Genomic DNA, 21,246 nt, shown 5'->3' on the forward strand with positions numbered 1-21,246 from the left:
TATTCCATTTCTGCAATGCAATTTCTGATGTAATGTCTATAAACTAGATTGATGTCCCATCTAAGTTCTAACTGGCTACAGAAAAATCACTGCCTGGATGACCCTCCATCTGCTCAGTGTAAACCTGCCCCAAAGGGAACCTTCCTCTCTTCCCTTAAGCTAGTCCTTTCCCCTGGCACTTATTATTTCTGACAATTATAATCTTCCTATTCACCCAGGCTCAAAAGCTCAGCACCATTTTTGCTCTTTTCTTGGTTTTATTCTGTATATTCTGTCAAATATTATTTCTTCAAAGTGTTCATTTTATTTTGGTTTATTTCTAATATCACTGGCACCATCCTAGTTGAGGTCATTATCTCATGTCTTGATAATGACAACAACCTTTCATAATTATCACTAACTCTTTATATTTACTTAAGCTATCTACCCACTAGCAATGCTTTTTTCCTCTGCCAATTCATTTTTCAGTCATGCTCCAAGCCTAAGTCATCCATGAGGAATCCTTCATCCCCCAGCTCTTACTGAAAGTCACTTTGTCTTAACTCATATGGCATTTATTATCTCCACGATTCAATTCAGTACTACATGATATTCTACTTGTTATTACTTAAATTTCTTTTATCTTCAAATTGTAATCTCCTGTAGTATAGAGACAGTTATTTCATAGTCTTCTCAGTGCCTCAAAACTCTGTTAAAAATTTTTTAAATGTCCTTCCAAAAAAAGCATGCTAAATCTTAATTATAATTAAATATGTACATATATATAAAGAATTTATCTACAACTAGACTTTACATATTTCCTTGTTATAAAAGTAAAAAATAAATCAACAGATTTACTCTAACCTTTTGCCACACTACAAACATCATTATCAATTTTGTCACTTTATACCTCAAAAATATCAGTCTCTGCTACAACAATATTGCCGATTGTGTTTAACTCTTGCCTTGTACACTGTGCTTAATCAACAGTTTCATCAAATTTCCTTAATAGGATAGTTATAACAAGCCTTTGAAATTCTAGGTTACCATTCACTCAATAAGAAATCCTTTAGTCTGAAGGACTAAGTGCTGAGGCTGCCTTGTCCGATGTAATTGGAATATAAAAGTGAAGAGCCCATGGCCCCAAGCTCAAATTTGAAGCAAATTTCCACATATCTCTTCAATTTCCTCTCCTTGAACTGCTCTAATATGAAGCTGAAGTAAAACTAAATTCCCGCCTCGAGTTCCACACCCACCATGACCCTCAGAAGCCCCAGTGGAAACAAAAGTGTCTTAGGGTGATTGTGTTTTTTATGAGAACATATATACATTAACCGTAATGATTCCTTGAACTAGTAGTCACTCACATGAGGAATTCACTCTGACCTGCATTTTCATGAATAGAAAACACGAAGTAATATTTGCCCTTTCTACCTTCCATAACATTTGTTATATTCCCTATCAGAATTCTTTTAAAGAAGAATCTGTTTTCTCAAACAAACGGATGATCAAATGAAAACTAAAAACTTGTATCATGGTTCTTAGCCATTCTAGCATATATTGCTTATAAACAACATCATTGGGTTCAAATGGCATTCAGTCAACCCATTTTACCAACATTTACTAAGCTGATTCTGCATATAGTTGGGTCTAGGATTAAATATAACAGAAAAACTGTTCAGATGCAATCATGTCACATGCTGAGGAGTCTGCTATAAGGACCTTCTGCCCAGAAACAAATGTCCCAACACCTAAATACATCTCTTTTATTAGTCAATATTGTATAGTGTAGCATGGGAGAGAAAACAAAGATTTTCTCCAGTAAGTATTTTACCTTTTTTTCCCCATGAGTACGTTGTGTAAGGTTTTCATAGATGATAAAGGCAGAACACTTGTACTCTTTCCTTATGCTTTCATCAAATTACTCATGATTTGAGAATGAAGTTTACATAACTCATTGTATTCCATTCTGTTGCCTTAAGGACACTTTGAGAATGGCTTTCTCAAAGGGTGTGATTTCAGGTGATCGTTAAAAAATAACTTTATAGGAAAATTATTTTAAAGAAGTATTTTTCCCAACTAACCTTAGGAATCAATATTTTTTCTGAAGGTCTCTTAAAGAAAACGACTTTCTTTTTTGAGGAAGATTAGCCCTGAGCCAACATATGCTGCCAATTCTCCTCTTTTTGCTGAGGAAGACTGGCCCTGAGCTAACATCTGTGCCCATCTTCCTCTAATTTATATGTGGGACGCCTACCACAGCATGGCTTACCAAGCGGTGCCATGTCCGCACCCAGGATCCAAATTGGTGAACCCCGGGCCGTGGAAGCGGAACGTGCGCACTTAGCCGCTGCACCACTGGGCCGGCCTAAGAAAACCACTTTTGATGCCCCAAAGTAAGTGATGAAACAGCTTTTCTCAGATGGCTCATAAAAACTAAGGTGTAGTCATAGCTGGATTCCGATTTTTTCAGTCTTGGTATATAGATGAAGTAATACTAATTTAATGACATACTGACTGATTTTTATAATGTGACACAAATTATAAGGTATAGCTGAAAATATTGGAAAACTTGTATATTACTGGTATATCTCCATGTATGCATCTATCCATCTATCTATTAATCAATCTATGGTTTATTTTTGGAACTCTAAGTAAATGCTCAGTGACTGAAACCTGGCACCAAGATGCTAAATCTTGGGTCCTTCAGTGGCTCCCCTGCAAATCTGGCATTACTCTCAGTCGTGCTTCCTCCAGTTACTAAAGAAATACTTGAAATGTGTGTCTTCATGCAACAACATAATGTTTTCTGTAATAACCCAGCAGATGGTGCTATTCTGCAATAAACAGCTCTTGCTTTTGTCAATAAAGTGCTATGTGCGTTAGAAAAAAAATGTAATAGAATTTTTTAAATGTTTTATTGCTTACCTTGTGCTGCAACTTTTATAGTCCCTGGCTTGGTTTCAGGGGCTTTGCCTGCTTCTTATAAAGAAGAAAGATAAATAAATTACCATGAAGTACTATTTCAAAAAGATATATAACAATGAAAAAAGGAAAAATTACAAAAACAAAAACAAACAAAAAACATTGCTCTTGGCATTCCGAATTTTTGTTAAGAAATGAACACAATTATTAGGAGAATCGCTGAGAATTAGGCTTACCGAGACAAAAATAAAATGACTGAACCAAATAAAAGCGTAAAATAAAGTTTCCCGAAACTGTTTTCCTTCACTGTTAACTGACCATGGAACACTTCACATTTGTTTAGCACCTGAATTTGAGTCTCAGAATTCTTGGTAAATTATTTCTGTATGGTCAGCCCTTTGAAATGGATGGGACGTTTAGACATAAACAAAGTGTCTCATTGAAGGTCACTGAGTGACTAATATGAGAATAAAGCTCAGAACAATCAATTTCCACCTCCAGTCTTTGACGGAAGATGCCATCCCTACACTGCGGTAGTGTCCATCATGGTTAGTGTGGCCTGGGTGACAATATGTGTTTTGAGAAAATGAGTAAGTTTCATATTAAATCTTTCTTCCCTCTTAGTTTTCTTTTTGATTGAGTTTTGTTTTTTGTGTGTGTTGTTGTTCAGAATGTTCCCTTTAAAGAAACAGGATACAAAAATAATTTATGCGATAAGCATTTAAATATATTATTTAATTAATTTGCATGAAAAATAAAGGGAAAATAAAGATTTTAAAAAAGCAATGGCTCATTTCACATTTTACTAAATAATTGTTCATCATATGTTTTACTAAGTTTTTGATAATTGAATCATCATTTAACAATATGGGAAGGAAGATTTGGTCGTTTGTTTTAGATATTAATGTTTGTTCTTTCATTCATTGCATATTTATTTAAGACCTATTATGTGTATACACTAAGCTAGGTGTAAATGTAGTAGTTGATACACATATATAGTCAATATTTCATTTAATTATCATCAAATGTTGATTACAACTTCTTTAATATTACAATTCTAGAGCTATGAAATTGCAAAATTGCATCAGAATAACTTGGCAAAGAACCATAAGCAAAGATTTTGTGTTTTTTTTGGCCAAACTAATGAGATTCAATTTCTAATTCACGCTTTATCTCTTGTTGGTGAGGTAATTATTCACTTACATGATAACCATGATTATGAAAATGCTGATTTTTCATTCTTTTTATATAAAGGAAATATCGTTTGAGTCACACATATGGTTTTCATTATTCCTATGTTTATTTCTTAAGCCAAAATATCTTTTGCCAAAATTAAATTCAGAGTCCATTCAGCATACATATGATCTCTTTATTATTAATTTTCATGTTTTTCTGGAGGAAAACTCCATGCCAATTATCATGCCAGTACTTAGTTATACCCTTAGTCATACCCAGAATAGGTGGTCTCAATGAAAAGTTAGTCAAGATTTATACAGAGACAGTGAATTCTTAAATAATATATTTCTAAGTACTACTCTAACCCTACATCTATATGACTAGCCTTTAGTAGGCATTTAATAAATAATTGGTGAATGAAAAAGTGGATGAAAGAGTGAAAGAACACGTCAAAAAGATCACCAAAAGTATCTAGACTGCTCAGGTGTTTTAGTCCTTAAGATCTCAGTGTACAAAGAACTGTGGAGGAGTTCCTGATCAAAAAAGGAAAAGACTTTAAAATTGCTGTCAGTCAAGTACCTTAGAATTTTTATGGCTGATTTTCTCCCACCTTCTCTTTTTTCTTTATGTTGTCTTAGATTACTGATTCTCAACCATCTCTCCACCTCTAAATTTCCATTGGATCACCCAGTACACCCACTGGTGAATTACAGAGAGCTTTTCTTAGGTTCTTATTGCTTCTCTCATTGATCGTTCAGTTTCTCTGTCAGTTCCTTTCTCCCCCAGCGCTCAGGGTGCATCATGCCCTTGACTCTTCAGCATTCCTAGGTTCCTGAAACATGTTGTATTTATATATACACATTGTCATGAATCAGATAAGCCAAATGCTTCAATCTCTTCTGATTCCATAGGCCTGCAACAGTCTCATTGAAAAAATATCGTGAGTGCAAATATTTTGTTAAGGAATCAGTTTTTGCATACAGGTTTAAATGTCAATTTAATATCGTGAACTTTTCACGTATAGGACTCTGTCTATTCTCTGACTTCTTTTAACACAGAGTGTAAATCGATTGAGTTTTCAAATGTAGGTTTCATATAACTTGAATAGCAAAAAAAGCAAAAAACAGTGAGTTCAGTATTGCTCTTTGGTTAATGGATAGAAGATAAAGATTAATAGCATTGTAGAGAATCGTACTTACATTTTAAATATTTTCTAAGCAATCCCCCAGCCCCCCCAAAACTAAATCACTGCATTTAAAACGTTTTTATTTTTTAAATAAGTTGGGAAAGATCGTTTGCTCTTTCAAAAGTAATAATGAACAATCCCTCAATTATATATTTATGATATATAATTTATATATATATATATAATTCCCCTATTACATATAAGTCCCTTCACTTCAGCAAATAACAGCAAAATAAATAAGAACGATGCCTCCCAGCTAAAGAAAAGTGTCCATTAGAGAGAGGAAAATCTTACTGAGCCAGGAGAATGAGTACTAGCAAGTGTTTAAGTAGGTACTGACTTGCGATGACACAGTGTTCAGCCAGGTCACCTCTCAATACCCAGCCCTCTGGACTCAGCGGTACAGATTTCTATTTCGATGTGTACTCGTATTTTAATTATTTACTTCATGCAATTATACCTTCTTACTAATCTATAAACTCCCTGAGATCACTGACTATTATTTATTCAACTTCATAACACTAGCACCTAGCAAAATGCTGGAAAAATTCTCTCTAATAAACACGTAAGGAATCGATTGCATAAAAACCTAATTATAAGTGACAGAAAATCCAACTGATCAGTTTGAAATGGGACATTAAATTTAGGAATCTGTTTCATTTTTAAGATTATACAAAACAAATTCAAACTCTCTTTTCCACTTTGATCATTGATCATGTATTATGCAGAAAGTGCTTTAAGTTTCAGAACTTGATTTTCACTAGAATGTACTGTGACTGACCACATTTGGGAATTTTGCAGAATTTCACTATTTCAAACAAAATCCCAATTAATTTGCATAGATTAGGAAATATAGGTCTGTTTTAAGGGTATGACATCAACTAAACATTTCTTTAGGACTTAAATTACAAATCAATCCTCTTTTAATAATATTCCAAAAAGGAAACAGAAACATTTCTTAAAAGCCATCTCTTAATAATTCTGCAATAGTACAGGGCATTTAGACTGTTCTTAGGTGAGAAAACTAAATATAGAAAGATTGAATGACTTTTCCACAAACCAGGAGAGAAATTACTTATTGATTCAGCGCTAAACTTTGAACCAGTAATATAAAACTTCCTTTATCCCTCAAAATTTATACATCCTTTTTCGGATAAGATGCTAGAAACTAATGACAAATTATCCTGCCCTCCACTGAACTGCTAAATCAAGCTCTTAATTATTATATTCTACTCTTATAAAATCCAGTATTATTTTTAGATGTGGATACCCCCAAAATAGAGAAAGGTTAACATTTAAGCTAAAAGTTACTATATGCTTAAAAGCTCTTAAGCTAAGACTCTTGTACTTGTAGCTCCAGGAAAGCATATTTCAGGGGCCTCGCTTCATTTCAGTATGATAATGACTCTGTTGACATGAAATTAATCATGAAGCAGCCTTCGGCCATCCTGTCTGACCAAGGGGCCTGAAGCCTGAAAGGAGGGCCTATTTGCTGCCAGATATGCAAATTGCACAAGGTGCACAATGCAGAAATATGAATAATTTATCAAAATAATCCGTTATTGCTAGAGGTTAAAAACCTAAATAAACTGGCGGCATCATCTACAATAGGTGGCATGATTTACCTAGACTTTTTTTTCCCCAGAAAATCTTCTTCTCAAGTAAAGTGTTTTGTTTTAGAATCTAAATAGCCTTTACCTTAATATCTTAACATTATGGACTTAAATTCAGAAAAAAAATGATTATTTAATATTTGTTAAAATACTCTCCTGATTTTTTCTTAAATCTTTAAGAACACAGACTATCTTTTCTGTTAAAACCATTCTAAGTATTTCTTACTTTGAAAAAATAATTTTGATCTTCTAATTAAATGTAAGCAAATCTAGCTATAGTCTCCACACATGGCATCAGCTTTTTCCTATATTATTTGGAAAACTATAGCACTGAAAAAAAAAAAGCTGACTGGGAAGTATCAGTCAGAATACTCACAATTAGAGTAATATATTTCCCCCTTGGGGTATCATCTAGCTGTCTGGATAGAATGTGTAAGAATGACAGATTTCTTAAGCATTGAACCATTTAGAATTTAGAGCTGAAGATCAAGGTATCAATTGATTTAAATGATTTAAAGAAGGAAGCTTTTTTTTAATAAAAAGGGAAGTTATGAAAGAGACACAGATCATTTGGCCTTTTACACTAAAAAATATTTGACACATGAAGGGGAGGGTCGAGTCCATTTTAATTAAGAGAAACCTCCTGCTATACAGCTAGTAAAACAATGGACTGCAGTACCACGGGAAGATATGAAGCCCCATTCCTGGAGACGCCAGATAGAGAGAGAGAGATATCTTAGAGAGGTCCTAGATGTATCTGCCTTAAGCAAAGAGACAGCACCAGCTAGTCACTGCAGGCCTCTTTTCACCTTCTATAGCATCTTTCTAAAATCAGTGCCTACGAACAATAAGAAACACCAGCCCCGATTGCTCTAACATTAGTAAATAGTGTCTGAATATTACCATTCTGTTTTTCATTTTTCCAGAAAACAAAAAACACATACACTCCTTTATCTCATTACCCAATTTTGGAATGTTATAAAGAAACAAAGTTGTAAGTGTAAATGTAGCCTTGTGAAAAGATAACATAATAAGGAGAGTGGAAGAAAAAATTGAAAGCAATGTGGTTTAATCCTTGTTTGCATCCTCAGTCTTTAATACCGTTCTTGGCTCTGAGAAGGTATCCAGCAAATGTTTTTGTGTGAATAAATGAATAAAAATTAGGATACAAGGTGTTTTAAAAAATCATCGTTATATGCCTGAAAATTCTAAACCAAATGGATAACAATTATCCTAATAAAATTGCCCAGACTCACAGTGTTTTTCCTCTATAGCACTGCAGATGTCAAAACCTGAAGAGGTTATAATGAACTTCAAAAAGAATCTCAGTTTCTTGTAAAAATGGCAAAGTTTATAAAATGCAGGTTTATTACACTGATAAATTAAAAAGATTTCCAAAATGAAGGGATCCTTAACAGAGAGTCCTAAATCAAGGAATCCAAGGAAGAATTCCAAGGTGTATTTTTATTTTTTTTTTATTTTATTTTTTTTATTTTATTTATTTTTTTTATTAATGTTATGATAGATTACAAGCTTGTGAGATTTCAGTTGTACATTTTTGTTAGTCATGTTGTGGGTACACCACTTCCCCCTCCGTACCCTCCTCCCACCCCCCCTTTTCCCTGGTAACCACCGATCAGATCTCCTTCTCAATATACTAATTTCCACCTATGAGGGGAGTCATATAGAGATCGTCTTTCTCTGACTGACTTATTTCGCTTAACATAATGCCCTCGAGGTCCATCCACGTTGTTGTGAATGGGCCAATTTTGTCTTTTTTTATGGCTGAGTAGTATTCCATTGTGTATATATACCACATCTTCTTTATCCAATCATCAGTTTCTGGGCATGTAGGCTGGTTCCACGTCTTGGCTATTGTAAATAATGCTGCGATGAACATAGGGGTGCAACCGACTCTTGAGATATCTGTTATCAGGTTCTTAGGATAGATACCCAGTAATGGGATGGCTGGGTCACAGGGTATTTCTATTTTTAACTTTTTGAGAAATCTCCATACTGTTTTCCATAGTGGCTGTACCAGTTTGCATTCCCACCAACAGTGTATGAGGGTTCCTCTTTCTCCACAACCTCTCCAACATTTGTCGTTCTTGGTTTTGGATGTTTTTGCCAATCTAACGGGGGTAAGGTGATATCTTAGTGTAGTTTTGATTTGCATTTCCCTGATGATTAGCGATGATGAACATCTTTTCATGTGTCTATTGGCCATATTCATATCTTCTTTTGAGAAATGTCTGTTCATGTCCTCTGCCCATTTTTTGATTGGGTTGTTTGTTTTTTTGTTGTTAAGCAGTGTGAGTTCTTTGTATATTATGGAGATTAACCCTTTGTCGGATAAGTGGCTTGTAAATATTTTTTCCCAATTAGTGAGCTGTTTTTTTGTTTCAATCCTGTTTTCCCTTGCCTTGAAGAAGCTCTTTAGTCTGATGAAGTCCCATTTGTTTATTCTTTCTATTGTTTCCCTCAACTGAGGAGTTACAGTGTCCGAAAAGATTCTTTTGAAACTGATGTCAAAGAGTGTACTGCCTATATTCTCTTCCAAAAGACTTATTGTCTCAGGCCTAATCTTTAGGTCTTTGATCCATTTTGAGTTTATTTTGGTGTGTGGTGAAAAAGAATGGTCAATTTTCAATCTTTTGCATGTGGCTGTCCAGTTTTCCCAGCACCATTTGTTGAAGAGACTTTCTTTTCTCCATTGTAGGCCCTCTGCTCCTTTGTCGAAGATTAGCTGTCCATAGATGTGTGGTTTTATCTCTGGGCTTTCAATTCTGTTCCATTGATCTGTGGACCTGTTTTTGTACCAGTACCATGCTGTTTTGATCACTGTAGCTTTGTAGTATGTTTTGAAATCGGGGATTGTGATTCCGCCGGCTTTGTTTTTCTTGCTCAGGATTGCTTTAGCAATTCGCGGTCTTTTGTTCCCCCATATGAATTTTAGGATTGTTTGTTCAATTTCTGTGAAGAATGTTCTTGGGATTCTGATTGGGATAGCATTGAATCTGTATATTGCTTTAGGTAGTATGGACATTTTAACTATGTTTATTCTTCCAATCCATGTACAAGGAATGTTTTTCCATCTCTTTATGTCATCGCCTATTTCTTTCAAGAAAGTCTTGTAGTTTTCATTGTATAGATCCTTCACTTCCTTGGTTAAGTTTATCCCAAGGTATTTTATTCTTTTCATTGCGATTGTGAATGGGATAGAGTTCTTGAGTTCTTTTTCTGTTAGTTTATTGTTAGTGTATAGAAATGCTACTGATTTATGCACATTAATTTTATACCCTGCTACTTTGCTGTAGTTGTTGATTATTTCTAATAGTTTTTCTGTGGATTCTTTGGGGTTTTCTATGTATAAGATCATGTCGTCTGCAAACAACGAGAGTTTTACTTCTTCGTTACCTATTTGGATTCCTTTTATTTCTTTTTCCTGCCGAATTGCTCTGGCCAGCACCTCCAGTACTATGTTGAATAGGAGTGGTGAAAGTGGGCATCCTTGTCTTGTTCCTGTCCTCAGAGGGATGGCTTTCAGCTTTTGTCCATTGAGTATGATGTTGGCTGTGGGTCTATCATATATGGCCTTTATTATGTTGAGGTACTTTCCTTCTATACCCATTTTACTGAGGGTTTTTATCATAAATGGGTGTTGGATCTTGTCGAATGCTTTCTCTGCATCTATTGAGATGATCATGTGGTTTTTGTTTTTCATTTTGTTGATGTAGTGTATCACGTTGATTGACTTGCGGATGTTGAACCATCCCTGTGTCCCTGGTATAAATCCCACTTGATCATGGTGTATAATCTTTTTGATGTATTGCTGTAATCGGTTTGCCAAAATTTTGTTGAGGATTTTTGCATCTATGTTCATCAGTGATATCGGCCTGTAGTTCTCCTTCTTTGTGTTGTCCTTGTCAGGTTTGGGGATCAGAGTGATGTTGGCTTCATAGAATGTATTAGGGAGTTCTCCATCTTTCTCAATTTTCTGGAACAGTTTGAGGAGAATAGGTATTAAGTCTTCTTTGAATGTTTGGTAGAATTCTCCAGAGAAGCTGTCTGGTCCTGGACTCTTGTTTTTGGGGAGGTTTTTGATTACCGTTTCTATTTCCTTACTTGTGATTGGTCTATTCAGATTCTCCATTTCTTCCTGATTCAGTTTGGGGAGATTGTAGGAGTCTAGGAATTTGTCCATTTCTTCCAGGTTGTTCAATTTGTTGGCATATAGTTTTTCATAGTATTCTCTTATGATCTCTTGTATTTCATTGGTATCTGTTGTGATTTCTCCTCTGTCATTCCTGATTTTATTAATTTGCGATTTCTCTCTTCTTTTCTTGGTGAGTCTGGCTAGGGGTTTGTCAATTTTGTTAATTCTTTCGAAGAACCAACTCTTTGTTTCATTGATCCTTTCTATTGTCTTTTTTGTTTCAATATCGTTTATTTCTGCTCTTATTTTTATTATTTCCCTCCTTCTACTGACTCTGGGCTTTGTTTGTTCTTCTTTTTCTAGTTCTGTTAGGTGTCATTTGAGGTTGCTTACGTGAGCTTTTTCTTGTTTAGTGAGGTGAGCCTGTATTGCGATGAATTTCCCTCTTAGGACTGCTTTTGCTGCATCCCAAATGATTTGGTATGTCGTGTTCTCATTTTCATTTGTCTCCAGATAATATTTGATTTCTTCTTTAACTTCTTCAATGATCCATTGTTTGTTGAGAAGCGTGTTGTTTAGTCTCCACATTTTTGCACCTTTCTCTGCTTTTTTCTTGTAGTTGATTTCTAGTTTAATAGCGTTATGATCAGAAAAGATGCTTGATATTATTTCAACTCTCTTGTATTTATTGATGTTTGCTTTGGTTCCCAAAATATGGTCAATCCTTGAGAATGTTCCATGTGCACTTGAGAAGAATGTGTAACCTGCTGTTTTTGGATGAAGTGTTCTATATATATCTATTAAGTCCATCTGGTCTAATTTTTCATTTAATTCTATTATTTCCTTGTTGATTTTCTGTCTGGATGTTCTGTCCATTGGTGTTAATGGTGTGTTGAGGTCCCCTACTATTATTGTGTTGTTGTTGATGTCTTATTTTAGTTCTATTAAGAGTTGCTTTACAAATTTTGGTGCTCCTGTGTTGGGTGCGTATATATTTATAAGTGTTATGTCTTCTTGGTGGAGAGTCCCTTTTATCATTATATACTGTCCCTCTTTATCTTTCTTTATCTGTTTTGCTTTGAAATCTACCTTGTCTGATATTAGTATAGCGACACCTGCTTTCTTTTGTTCATTATTAGCTTGGAGTATTGTTCTCCATCCCTTCACTCTGAGTCTGTGTTTGTCTTTGGGGCTGAGGTGTGTTTCCTGGAGGCAGCATATTGTTGGATCTTGTTCTTTGATCCATCCTGCCACTCTGTGTCTTTTGATTGGGGAGTTCAATCCATTTACATTTAGAGTGATTATTGAGATGTGGGGGCCTACCACTACCATTTTGTGTCTTGTTTTCTGGTTTTCTTCAGTTTCCTTTGTTTCTCGTCCCATGGTTTAATCTGTTCTGATGTAGAGCTGCTACTCTCTGTTGTTGTCCTTCTACTTATCTCCTCTGCTCTTGGTTTTGTAGCCCCTTTCCTTTTTTGGATTTTTCAGGAATGAGGGTTTTCCTGAGGATTTCCTGAAGAGGAGGTTTTGTGGCAATGAACTCCCTTAATTTTTGTTTATCTGGGAAAGTTTTTATTTCTCCATCGTATTTGAAGGATATTTTCGCTGGGTAGAGAATTCTCGGCTGTAGATTTTTGTCCTTCAGATTTTTGAATATATCATTCCACTCTCTTCTAGCCTGTAAAGTTTCTGCTGAGAAATCTGCTGATAGCCTGATGGGGGTTCCTTTGTAGGTTAGTTTCTTTTGCCTGGCTGTCCTTAATATTTTCTCCTTGTCGTTGACTTTTGCTAGCTTCACTACTATATGCCGTGGAGTTGGTCTTCTTGCATTGATAAAGTTTGGAGATCTATTGGCTTCTGTCACCTGAAGATCCATCTCCCTCACCAGATTTGGGAAGTTCTCAGCCATTATTTCTTTGAATAGGTTTTCTGCCCCTTTCTCCTTCTCTTCTCCCTCTGGTATACCTATAATCCTTACGTTGCATCTCCTAATTGTGTCTGATAATTCTCGGAGAGTTTCTTCATTTCTTTTAAGTCTTGATTCTCTCTCCTCCTCTGCCTGCAACAATTCTATATTGCCATCTTCCAAATTGCTAATTCTTTCCTCCATATTATCGGCCCTACTGTTCAGAGCATCTAGATTTTTCTTAATCTCCTCTATTGTGTTCTTCATTTCCAATATTTCTGTTTGGTTCTTCTTTATCGTATCAAACTCTTTTGTGACATAGCTCCTGAACTCGTTGAGTTGTCGGTCAGAATTCTCTCTTAACTCATTGAGAATCTTAATGATAGCTGTTTTGAAGTCATCATCATTTAGGTTATATATCTCATTTTCTTTGGGATTGTTTTCTGTGTATTTGTTACTTTCTTTCTGTTCTGGAGATTTAATGTATTTTTTCATATTGCTTGATGTTGTTGATTTGTGCCTCCGCATGGAGATAGAGTTTAGTTGCTCCTTTCACTTGTTTCAGCTGCTGCGGTGGGGGGAGCAGCTGTTTATACTTCACCAACCAGGAACCCTGTCCGTAGTTGCTAACTGGGCCTGGGCCCCTCTTCGTAGCCACAGTGGCCCTTTGGATTCCCTCCTCTGCCGTGGGGGCCGTCACAGGGGGGCTTCAGGCTGCAGGTGCCTACTGTTGTTGCCCACCTAGATGCGCTCTCTCCTTGGGGTCTGCAACGGTGTTATGGGCTTTTCCAGTGGCCAGGGGTGGGATCACTTATATTTGTCGCTCCATTGCTGTCGGCACCCACCAAATCTCACTTGTCCTCTATGGGTCGCAGGAGAACTATTGGCATCTTCTACAGTCTGTGGTTAGTACACCTAGCTATGCTGCCTTTGCCCTGGGGTCTTCCAGCCTTGTGGCTGGCGGCTGGGTGCCTTTTACTGGTGCTGTGCAGAGGCTTTCCCTAAGGCTGCTGTGAGCCTGTAGGGTTTCCCCCTAGGCTACTAAGCTGGGTCTCTGGAACTCTCTCCAGCCCCAGTCCTCTCCGAGATCTCCGGCAATCCCTAGCCTCACGGGGTGGGCAACGGCAGCTGGGGGTCGCCCCGCCCTCTGGGCTTCTCTCCGGGCCTCTGCCGGGAGCCCTGAATGCTGGGCGTGGCCCCTCTGCTAATGGCAGACTGAGAGTTTTGTCTGCTGCCTGGCGGAGCTCCGGTGCTTCCCCTCCGGGTCGCAGAACTGGCCTTTGAAAGTTCCCCCGCCCCGGTCCTCTCCGAGATCTCTGGCAATCCCTAGCCCCACAGGGCGGGCAACGGCAGCTGGGGGTCGCCCCGCCCTCTGGGATTCTCTCCGGGCCTCTCCCGGAGCTGTGAATGCTCAGCGTGGCCCCTCTGCTAACGGCAGACAGAGAGTTTTGTCTGCTGCCCGGGCGGAGCTCCGGCACTTCCCCTCCGGGTCGCCGAACCGGCCTTTGAAAGTTCCCCCAGCCCCGGTCCTCTCCGAGATCTCCGGCAATCCCTAGTCCCATGGGGCGGGCAACGGCAGCTGGGAGACCTCCGTGCCCTACGTGTCTCTCTCTGGGACCCTCCAGGCGCCCCGAGCACCAGGCTGGGTCTCCCCGCCAATGGCGGGGAGAGACTCTCCCTGCGGGCTCAGGTGTGCAACTCCAAAGTTTCCCTCTGCGTTTAGGAGTAATTGCGGGGGGTTTAGGTAGGGTTCTGGTCACCTGTTTCCACCGTCGCTCCTCTGTTGTGTTCTCGCTCCTGCCCTAGATGTGTGTGGATCCTCTGGGGGCGTCCGTTGGAAGAAAGCCGCTTGCAGGTACTAGGCTGCCCGTCGGGGTCGGAGAGTTTTCACCTATTTCCACATCCTCCCGGAGGAAAGTCCATCCGCCTTCCGATGTATAGTCGCGTGGGTGTCTCAGACGTCCTGAGATGCTGTCTGGATATCCTTTGTCAAGCGATAAGTGTCCAAATAATTGTAGACTCGAAGGGCGAGAGACAAAGAGGACTACTCACGGCGCCATCTTGGCTCTCCTCCCCCAAGGTGTATTTTTAAGCAAACACTTTCTGCTAATTTTGTCCTGAGGTTGAACAGAGTTCAGGCATTGAACAATACCCAGTTTTATTTTAAATGAGAAAATACTTCTCCAAACAATTACTGAGGTCCATCATTCATTCTCTTCAGTATTTTTTGCACTCACGATTGCTGGGAGCAACACACCATATTACCAGAACATAAGAACTAGTTCCACCCACAGTCTGGTTAGGGGCTCTACACGAAAAATGCAGAGTAAAGGGTATAGTAATCTGAGTTTTAGAGATTGGCAACTTTTAAGGAGGCGGGATGTAGATAAGGCTTGAATCAGGAAAGATTGAGTATAGAGCTGTAAAGGGGTGAGGAAAGAAAGCTGCAGAGTAAGTGAATGATTAAGTATTCTCGTGGATTTTGGATCAATCTGGCTGGAGCAGAAGAGTGTTATTGGTGTTAATGAGAAGTAAAAATAAAATTGTTTAAAAGTGAATTATGGTCAAAATAATTAACCTTGAAATCTCAGCAAATGAGATACACTTTTCTCTTAGAATATTAAAACCACTGTATTTTTGAACAAGGGAATTACACAGCAATGTTTCAAAGAGATAAAACTTTTTATAATTGTTGGGAGAGAGGGTTTATCCCAGTAGCATAGAAGCCAGGTAAATTGTCACTGAAATAGTCTAGTTGTAAGATGATAATATCTGAGACTAGGCAACTGTTCATGGAAACGGACAGATAATAAGTCAGACATTTAAAAGAACATATTCATAGAACTTTTAGGTTTGTTTGACATGTGCAGAGGAGGAAGAAGAAGGTTATTTATTCAAATATGAAAGCTTTGGGACCTAATGAACAGAATTGATTTTAACATAATCGAATTAAAATTTATAATAGGTGATAACTTGACACAATGGTGAAACTTCAAGTTAAATTATTGAGGAGACATTGGCAGAAAAATATGGCCCCTGAAGAGATATGGAGATTCTAGTCATTCACATGGAATTATGAGAGTAAGACTGAACAATTTTCTCAAGAGACAAACAAAAGGCCTCAAGTTTCCATCCTAACAAGAAAAATATTGGTTATTAAGATGTGAGAACAACCCCATAATGTTGGTTTTAACAAGGTCAAGGAAAGAAGATGTTTTAAAAATGAGGGAATATGCCTCAAGGTCATATAAAAAGAGAATTTGTTTTGATATCTAGAGAGTTTCTGGCAACCTCTGTGAAGATGATTTGGAATCGGGATGCAAACAGAAGGAAGCCTACTGTTTTGTGCTGATCTCAGACTATCAACAACCAATGTTGTGGCTGAACTGGCCCTTGTGGTTCTTCTTAAGGTTGCAAAATGCCATCACCAATAACCATCTGGAAACTTTGAAAAAGCAGATTTGTTACTTTCAGGTCTCGGAAATTATATGGCACACCTGGGGTCACATAGCAAGGTGGATCGGAGAGAGACAAAGAGAGAGAGAGCACAAGCCTGGGGGTCTGCTTTTATTGGAGTTGAGGGTGGGGGCTTTGGGATTTGTGGGCTCACATTTATTGGTGAATTTAAAATATAAGAGCAGGAATTTAAACTGCAGGAAGAGAGGGGCAGGCCCCATGGCCTAGTGGTTAAGTTCCACGTGTTCTGCTTTGGTGGCCCAGGTTCAGCTCCCAGGCGCAGAGCTACACCACTCCTCAGTGGCCATGCTGTGGTGGTGGGCCACATGCAAAATAGAGAAAGACTGGCACAGATGTTAGCTCAGGGTGAATCTTCCTCAAGCGAAATAAATAAATAAATAATAAAGTGTGGGAAGAGAAAAAACAAGTGGCCCAAATGGTCAGTTATCAAAATCAACCAAGATCTCTAAAGCAAAGGAGTCTGGAGGTAGGGTGAAGGCACCTGAGTGTGTGGCCTGACTCTTTTTCTAGTTGTTTGGCTGACAATGTATTTATTCGAGAAAGCCATCTTTGAAGTGGATGCCTCTTTGAAGCGGATGACTCCACAGTCAAAGCTTAAGTCAGACCCTTGCATCACAAAAAGAAAGCCAACTGTCAGGGCTTACACTACATCTGTCTTTAGGGGTTTAAGGCAGGTGGTGACAAAATTGAGGTAGAAAGTGCAAGTCTTGTGTAACTTACTTGACAAGTGTGGCAGAGGGCCCTAGGAAAAAAAGAGAATACAAAATGGCTTGAGGAAAGCAGGAGGGTCAAGCAGAAGCTATTTTTTAAAACAAGAGTCTCCTGTTTTGTTTGAGGAGATTAGAGAAATACCTAATGGAGGGGAAAATATTGAAAAGGCTGGGAAGTCGGAAGACTGTTAAGGTAACAAGATCCAAGAATGTGTGGGAAGGAATAGTAAAAAGCACAGGTGGTGGTATTTGCCTGGAGAGGAAGGGCATCTCTTCCTCTGGAAATCAAAATTACGCTATTGAAATGTCAAGAATGCACAACTATTTTCTGTAAGGACAGTATCTTCATCAACGATGACATAATTTACAGAGCACAAGGAGAAGGTCCAAATTCAAAATACATTTGATTTAACTGAAAATAGAATTTTATTAAATAAAAGAAAAATGTGAGAGTCAGAGAAAGGGAAAAAGAGAAAAAAATACTAGAGAGAAGAGTTGAAAAAATGTAGGTAATACATGCAGAAAGTAGTGAGATAAAGGATGACAATTGAGGGGAAAAAATGGGAAAAGACGTTTGATATTCAAATTATTTAAATGACAGTTTTTCTACTGCATAACATTGTGTTATTAAGTGTTATGTGAGTATCCTAATATGTCAAGATTATGGGGCGAACTTTCTTTCCCAAACTAAAGAGGACCATTTGGCAAACAGTTAACAGATCTTTAATGAATACAGAAAAGCAATATTTGATTATTTTCTTTCTGATTCGAAGATCTTAATCTCCTCCTTGGGCCTTTGTCAATATTTATGAGAACAAAATATTGGGATAAAATGACAACTAATTTTTGAAGCTATACACTATGACAGATGCTACATATTTGAGGTTCTTCCCCTGACCTAATACATAAAGTATGCAATTAATTGTTTATTTAAACGTGGAGGTGATTTTACTTGCTGTTTGTTGTCTCTGAGATGTGTGGGGAAACGTGTACGTTTAAGATGAAAAGTCACTGAATGACTGAGTCATAGAGAACAGCCGTATTTATTTCTAATTTTACAAATTGTGGACTTCTTTTTAACGCGTGATAAACTGTTCTTTAGCACACTTTTGTATCATAGCTTTAACAGTTCAAATGCTTTAACTGTCAGATCACACACTAATGATCTAAAGAAATACATGGGTTTCACAATGTTGGCCTCCCAATAAGGATATTTCGCCTCTTCATTCTCTCCTTTCCATCAATGTTTAAGGGAGTTATGTACCCTCTTGGGAACAGTAGTCCCCAATGTCAGGCATGCGGATTTAAACTTAAACTAGCATTTAACAGGAAGCCTAGTGGTTCTCTTTAACAGCCAAATGACAATCTGAGGTTGCTGAAGGTTGACATTGCTTCTGGAGGCCACATTTTCACATATTGCAGCAAATGTACCACTTTCCCTGGAGGACCATCCAATGAAACGTAAGGGGTTACTTTAGCAGCCGGTGTCTATCTTTGAATATTCAACATCCACGCTGATATGCACAAATAAGGGAGTTAATATTCAATCACTGGAGCAATGTGCACAGAAGCATTTGAGGGCAGGTGAGTAAGTGCTAGTACATGAAAACGAATTCCCACATGCCTTGGTAAAAGGCAAGGTGTTAGTCTTCTTCTAACAAACGGTTCAACTGAAATCTACTCTCAGAGTCACAAGGCTTCCAACTGACCCCATCCCCAGCATCCCACATATGATCTGGATTCCAAACAACCCATTTGAAGGCAGAGGAAATTTTATAAATGTGAACTACATATCTGAGTTCAGAAACCAAAGAAGAGTTTGGAAAATCTATGATAAGAATAAAATTACTCTGTGAAGTGTGGAACATTTTTGAGTACTTTAACATTGAAAAGAAATCTCAAATGCAAACAGAATGGGTTTCTGTACTTTATGATGGGTCTGGAGGGAGGAAACCAAAAGCAGGATGTGGTAGAGGTTACCATGTTAAATATTCAGACCAAAGTCTCAGTAAATCATCAGATATCTCTCAACCAGGCTCACATGATGATGTAAAATTGTAAAAGTCAATTTAATTTCAAAAACAAACTGATATCCATGGCAGACAACTGAAAACACTCTCCGTCAAAGGGGGGAACACATGTCGCCAATGGTCTCATGTTAATTGCAACCTTCATATGTATCTCACCCACAATTTCAGGCACTACAACCAGAGAACAATCATTAGATGACTAATATCAAGAGGAATGTTCTATCTCTTGAAAAATAAGCAGAAACTTAATGATAGGCTCTCAGTTTTTGGTGCCAAAATTTTTTAAATGTTGATTTATCTTGAGACTATATTTGAGTCTCTACATCAATATCTGGAATGTATGTCTACTCAAATTTGTAAAAAGTTCTTGGTTCCTCATCCTTTATTCATTGAATTCTCTAGAACATCAGATAAACAGAAATGTACAGTTAAAATTTAGTCAGAATTATTTTTTAAACCAAGTAAAAAGCCAAAACATAATAACAAAGGACCAAAAAAGATCAAAACCTCTAGATGCTCTGCATATTAATATTCGACAAAAACATATTCCACAGACATCAAGATTATATAACACATTAAGTTCTAGAAAGCACTCCCCAATATACTGAAAAGTTTACTCTAAACTATTCCGACTTTGAATAAACTTTTAGAGTATGCATCAATAGAATTTCCTAAGTCCTTCACATAAATTATTTTCGCTTGATCTGTATCATAACCCTGTCGGATAGCAGCCAGGCCTGTGCTAAACCACAAATATTCTGATTCCTAGTTAGGCATGTTTCCAATATAGCAGGATTTATCACCTCTTTTCAAAATAATGTCATTTTTTTCTTTTAGTTTTAAATTATAAATTTTAATATAAAATTTAAAACATTATATATAATATGTTATTGTATATCTTATTTTATATTATATGCATATATAATGAAGAGCAGATATAGTTTCTAAAGGCTTGCTATAAGTCATTTTCATATCTATGTATAAACATAGGCAAACTTTTTAACAAAAAGTTCTGGCTTTCTTAAAATATAACAATAATTGCAATACTAACAGATAATTTTTATAGAGCAGATTTATAGAAAATCCCATATTGTTTGACTTAAACAAGAAGGAAATACATTATTTCACACAACAAGAAGTCCAGAATAGAAGGGTCCCAGACTGCCCTTTAATTAGTTGTCTCATTGGGGATAGAAGTAGTATTAATATAATAATATCACGGGAAATTAGTGTATTGTATTAAAATAATATTAATTATAAATAAAAACAATAACATTGATAACAATAATATAGTTACCCTTTAAAAATACTTTAAATATTTTAAATATCAACCCTTATAAAGTATTCAAATGACAAGTATATTAACCAAAAATTAAAAAAAAAAGATCTAGTTCTACTCTATTTTTAGTTAACTAAGGATTTATAATTTATTCACTTTTATTGAGTTTGGTTGCCTTTATATGAATTTGATCTCTGAATCATTCCCAGAAATTTTTTTGGTCATTTAAAGTCTATAATGTATTTTAGTAATTTTGGAATTGGATCATTTAAAGAAATTTTCTTAAAATAATCTAGGTCTTCCTGTACGTTAGAATATTGTCGAACTAGTCAAACAAATTAATTTGCTCTAAGAAAATCATTTCATGTGATTTACATTCAGTATTATAAACCACTTTCTCAGTTAAAAGGAACTTGCCAGGCTCAAACACAGGAACACAAGCTTTCAGAGGCTCTTCTGACATCTAACACTTAAGAAATATCCGAAAACAGAGTGTGAGTTTCTCTTGTGTATTGATAAGAGCAATGGTATCTTAAAATTCAATAAATGGCAAATAAAGAAATGCATGAAGAACACAGCATGCTATGCACATAAATGTCCACAAGTTGTCCTACAACTGATACCACACAATTGATGATAGTTAAAATAGTTGATTTTAAATTAAGATCTTAAAGAAGCATACAGTTATATATGAAACAGATCTAAAGGCAGTAATACATATATTTGATGTTTGAAGAATTTAAACTGTGGGTATGCCCAATCCCATTTGAGCAGACATTGGCATACTTTTCTAAAAATTAAATGATACT

The 21,246-nt window shown here is 36.9% G+C and overlaps 1 protein-coding gene across 50 annotated transcripts in view; it reads right to left on the minus strand.

Moving 5' to 3' along the window:
- TRDN (triadin) overlaps positions 1-21,246 on the minus strand; it is a 393,603-nt gene that overhangs the window by 160,868 nt on the left and 211,489 nt on the right. For 28 of the 50 annotated variants that reach the window (XR_011522083.1, XR_011522079.1, XR_011522077.1 and 25 more), the window contains exon 13: positions 2,908-2,961. The exons of 8 other annotated variants lie outside the window; for them this stretch is intronic. Coding sequence is in view for 26 of the 42 variants with exons in the window: in XM_070556936.1 (XP_070413037.1) it covers positions 2,908-2,961 (54 nt within the window). In the remaining 16 variants the exon portion in view is untranslated. The remainder of the gene's footprint in view (positions 1-2,907; positions 2,962-21,246) is intronic. 14 more of the 50 variants (XR_011522078.1, XR_011522084.1, XR_011522086.1 and 11 more) reach the window with 1 other exon arrangement.

Source organism: Equus przewalskii, chromosome 9, assembly GCF_037783145.1.
Source record: "Equus przewalskii isolate Varuska chromosome 9, EquPr2, whole genome shotgun sequence".
NCBI classification, from domain to species: domain Eukaryota; kingdom Metazoa; phylum Chordata; class Mammalia; order Perissodactyla; family Equidae; genus Equus; species Equus przewalskii.